We start from the raw sequence: 4505 nt of genomic DNA on the forward strand, positions 1-4505 counted from the left end.
TATATATATATACATTCGTACAGGGAGGTTTAGTAATAATATTTTAACCCTCAAGCTCTCTAATGGCGGCTTCTTCTTTGACTACCATGGATAAAGAGGAATTCAAAATCCTAAAAAGCTCTTACGGAAAAAAATTCAAGATCTCCAAAGCCATCGCTTTACAGTCATGCCTCATTGCAAATTTACTTGATCTAGAAGCAGAATCAACATAATTCTTGACATAATTCCTCTCCCGGAAGTTGATGGATTAACCCTCGACAAGATAATTGGTTTCCTCAATATGTATACAGAAGAATTATTTAAGCGATTCACCGCTGAATAAAAGAAAAAACACTGCGATGATTTCTTCGTCAATTGTAAGATCCATGACTTTTTTACCCTCGCCTTTGCTGCTAATTATATGGGAGTTCAGATTGTTCTAGACGTGTCTTGTCAGAGATCAGCTGATACAATGAAAAATGAAAGTGTGGCATGGGTGAGGAAAGTTTTTGGAGTAGATAATGACTTTACCCCCGACGAGGAACAAGCTATAAGGAATATGCATGATTGGGCTTATGAGGGAGTCGATCCCAATGACGATGAAGATATGATGATTTTTGATTAATATTAGTTAGAATCGATTGTAGAAGTTTTTGCTTAGTGTTGGACATGGGTCTAAAAGCACCCGATCGTGAAGGAGGCTCAAAGACAAAAGTGGAGCCAGAGCTCCTTGGCCATATGGAGCCGCTCAACAACAATGGAGCTTCAAGCCTCGTAGTCAAAGACTATTGCCTCCACAGAGACGAAGGCAACAACTTCCATTGGATTGTAGTGCTTCTACAGGGCTGAAAGCAGCAGCCTCCGTGGACCTTAGGGCAGCAACTCCTTGAACTATGGTGCCTCCATCCAGGAACAATGTTTCCACAAGGTCAGAAATTGATGTCTCCATTGGGTTGAAAAAAAATACTTCCATTCGACTGCGGTGCTTCCATAAAGCAGAGGAAGGTTGCCTCCATAAGATAGAAAGCATAAGCTTCCACAGATCATATGATAACTACCTTCATTGGTCCTGGGTTAATAATTTCGCACTGAACATTAGTGGAGGACCTATGCACTTTCATACTTTATTCAAAAAGCTCCATGGAACAAGCCAACAAGTCGGAGTACTTTTTGGGGAAAATCGAAGATTTCATGTAACTCAAGGTTGTTGGGGACAGATCCCCGTGGACCGGCTAGGAGTACGATGGAAACAAGTCGGAGTAAGCGATATATCTAGTTCAGAGGCAATTGAAGAAGTTCAGAGCAAGTGGAACCTAGTCCAAAAGCAATACTTTTTCGGCTTTCGGAGGGTTTTGGTCTCCATGTGGGCGATTTGATCATTGACTTTGGATTTGATGACTTCTTTGAATGATCTGCGGCTTTGATATTTGAGGAGGTGGATTTGGTGCTCCATAATATTTTTGGCGCGCGTGTCTATTTGACTTTTGGATCGAAGAGGGTCTGGTTGATGCTTTTGACGAAGAGCGCGACGAACACCTTGAAGTTTTAGGATGAACTTGTGAGGCTCTTCCTTGGCTTTGATGGATCCTTCAACGGCTTTGGGAGCTTCGATCCTTCCTCCGGCTTGGACATACGATGAAGAACGTTATCACCATTGATTTTTCTACCAATATTTCATCATTTGTCCAAATCAGTGAATTTCGAAGAAGAACACTACGAAGGACACGAAAAACATGAAGAACAATACATAGATAGAAGAGACTGACCACTTTGCTTGAATCCTCGATGTAAGTTTGGTGTGTCAAATGAACTGGTCATGGCTCATATTTAGGGGAGGGGTGGCATCGGCTTCATTTTTTAATGGTGCCACGTGGCGCGTCCTATTTATTCATGAGATGTTGTTTTCCATTCTCGAAGGATTTGATTGTGCGTCTTCCTTTCTCGCCAAGATCTTTATATCATTTCCTTTCTCACCAAGATCTTTATATCATTTCCTTTCTCGGAAGATATTGATTATAACACTTCCTTTATTGACAAAATTTATTTATTTTGCTTTCAAATTTATTATGGTTCTATTTTTGCATGTAATATTTGTACTATATCTTCCATTTTCAGTAGATTTTTGCATTAATAGTTGATATTTATTGTATAAAAATTAACATATGTGCATAATTAAATATCATATATTTATTTTATTGAAATTTTATTTTCTTCCAAAATACATGATATTTAATTAAATTTAGACATATATTTTTAGTGTCTATATTTATATAGTATTTTGTAGTCGAGTATTTGGTTAGTGAATTATTTATTTAAACAGTAGTTTGAAAAAAAATATTATTTAAGAAAAATCAAAATAATTTTATAGAAAAATTATGAGAATTAAATAATAATAATAAAATATTAAGTGAACAAACCCTAAAACTCACACTTTCACCCATTATATAATGGTTTTCCTCATCTAAATTTTCTCGATACTCAAGTTTCTTTCAATGGCGACGTCTTCTTCAAACACCAATAAAGCAGACCATAGTAAAAATCCACCTCTCACCTTAAGAAGCTCCGACGGAAAAGAACTCAAGATCTTTAGAATTGTCGCCCAACAATCGTCAACCATCATGAACTTACTCGATTTGGAAGAAGAGAGCAATACTGATGTGATTCCTGTCTCTGAAGTTGATGGATCCACTCTCGAGAAGCTAATTGAGTTAATGAATAATCATACAGAAAAATCCTTCAACTACCTCGGGGTCAAGGAAAGGAAGAAATTCTACAATGATTTCTTCGCCAATTGGAAAATCCTCGATGTCCTCAACTTTGGCTTGGTTGCAAATTATCTAGGTGTCCAAGTAATTTTTGACGAGGCTTGCCAAAAGATGGCAGATATGATTAAAAGTAAAAGCGTAGAATGGGTCAGAAAAGTTTTTGAGATAAAGAATGATTTCACACCTGAAGAGGAAGAGGATTTGAAGAAAGAGAACAAATGGGCTTATGAAAGAGGCGATCTGGATGATGGCGATGATGCTATATGATAATGAAGAAGAAGAATTTATTGTTGATTGTTCGACAGAGAATATAATCGTTTTGATTGGTAATTTCAATTTCTTTTCCATATTAGGGTTTTCAAGTGTTTGGGATAATCTTCAATTGTTGGATTTAAAGGAATGCATACATATATTGTGCTAGATTTGATTTAAGATACATACATCAAATATTCAAGATTTCACAAGTACCTTCATGTTTCTGTGTTCTAACTTTGTGAAAAGCGTTGAGGTTGGTATGGAAATTTTGTATAAAACGGGAGAAATGTTGTTGCTTGATTGTGTCAATTATTAAATAAGTGATTTCAATGTTGTGGATCAATCTATTTGATTCAAATTTTACATTTATACACCTTTGTCCGGTGAGTTTTCAAGTAGAACTCAGAGATTTTCAGTCAAATTATATTCTTAATGAAAGTACAATCAAGTTTAGCAAAAATGGTACTTGAATTGTAATTAATTCTGATCATTATCTACTCCTTACAAAAGGTCAATTACCATAATCCAATATAGAAGGAAGATCAACTCTTCATTTTTGCATCTGCTAGATTGGACAGTTGAAATCAAAATAACATGTGAATGTTGGTTGTCAATAACCATTAACCTTCTAGAAGCTTTGTAAACGCTTGTAAATAGGGGTCGGTGTTAGTTATGTGTATCATCCACTATTCATTTATCACATTGCATCAACTTTGAAATGCGAAGAACTCAACATGTAAGAGCTTCAAGTCGCTTCGCAGTGCGGCTAGCACCATTCGTAATAGGAGTCGTGTGTTCAGCCACCTATCCTATTTACTTTCTAGAACTTATAATTTTACTATTTTAATAGTTTAATCGTGAATTCAATTCTTAGTAATTAATATAATATTATTATTCTCCATTTCGCCAACACTCATAGATGATACATACATTAGATAATTGCTTTGAGAAATGCCTCATGCAAACTCCGGTTGAAAGAAAATACAAGTCACCTAATCTAACTTAGGAAGAACGTTATGAAAGGACTTAAAATTGCTAGATAGACCCAAGGCCTCCCGAAAAAGCGAAGACGACTTGGGGGTATATACATCACCACCTAGGGGCGGGTCGTTAATATGATAAAGGGATCGCTGCCACCTAAGGGTTGGATCGTTGATGGGGCCCCAACAAAATAAAAAGACCGGGCCACTATGGGGCCCCGACAGACAATCTATGTTCAAATTTCAAGAAACTTCTTTTCTACCAAAAATTAAATTCCAAATTAAGATAAGGAATAAAAAATATGAAAATAAGAGCTTTTGTTCGTAAAATTTGTGAAAAATGTCGACTAATTCGCAGACGGGGTCGCATTAGACTAATTTGTTCCAACCCGAGACATAAACAAAGATAAGGATAATCCGACTTGCTAAAGGACTCAATATACAAATAAAGAATCTATTTTGACATGAAATAGATATATCCATATATTTCTGACTTATATTTATGAGATGATACAATATGGCAAAA

The 4505-nt window shown here is 36.1% G+C and overlaps 1 protein-coding gene across 1 annotated transcript; it reads left to right on the forward strand.

Moving 5' to 3' along the window:
- The first annotated feature begins 2471 nt into the window (after positions 1 to 2471).
- Positions 2472 to 3011, forward strand: LOC127239168 (SKP1-like protein 12). The gene has a single exon (XM_051257198.1). It carries the CDS (start codon positions 2472 to 2474, stop codon positions 3009 to 3011), a length of 540 nt encoding a protein of 179 aa, XP_051113155.1.
- Positions 3012 to 4505: the final 1494 nt, after the last annotated feature.

The sequence above is a fragment of the Andrographis paniculata genome, unplaced genomic scaffold, assembly GCF_009805555.1.
Source record: "Andrographis paniculata isolate CXL003 unplaced genomic scaffold, ASM980555v1 Contig77END, whole genome shotgun sequence".
In the NCBI taxonomy this organism is placed as follows: Eukaryota; Viridiplantae; Streptophyta; class Magnoliopsida; order Lamiales; family Acanthaceae; genus Andrographis; species Andrographis paniculata.

Excerpts from the sequence above, each read along its gene's own strand:
- LOC127239168 (XM_051257198.1), top strand. The coding sequence starts at position 2,472 with ATGGCGACGTCTTCTTCAAACACCAATAAAGCAGACCATAGTAAAAAT.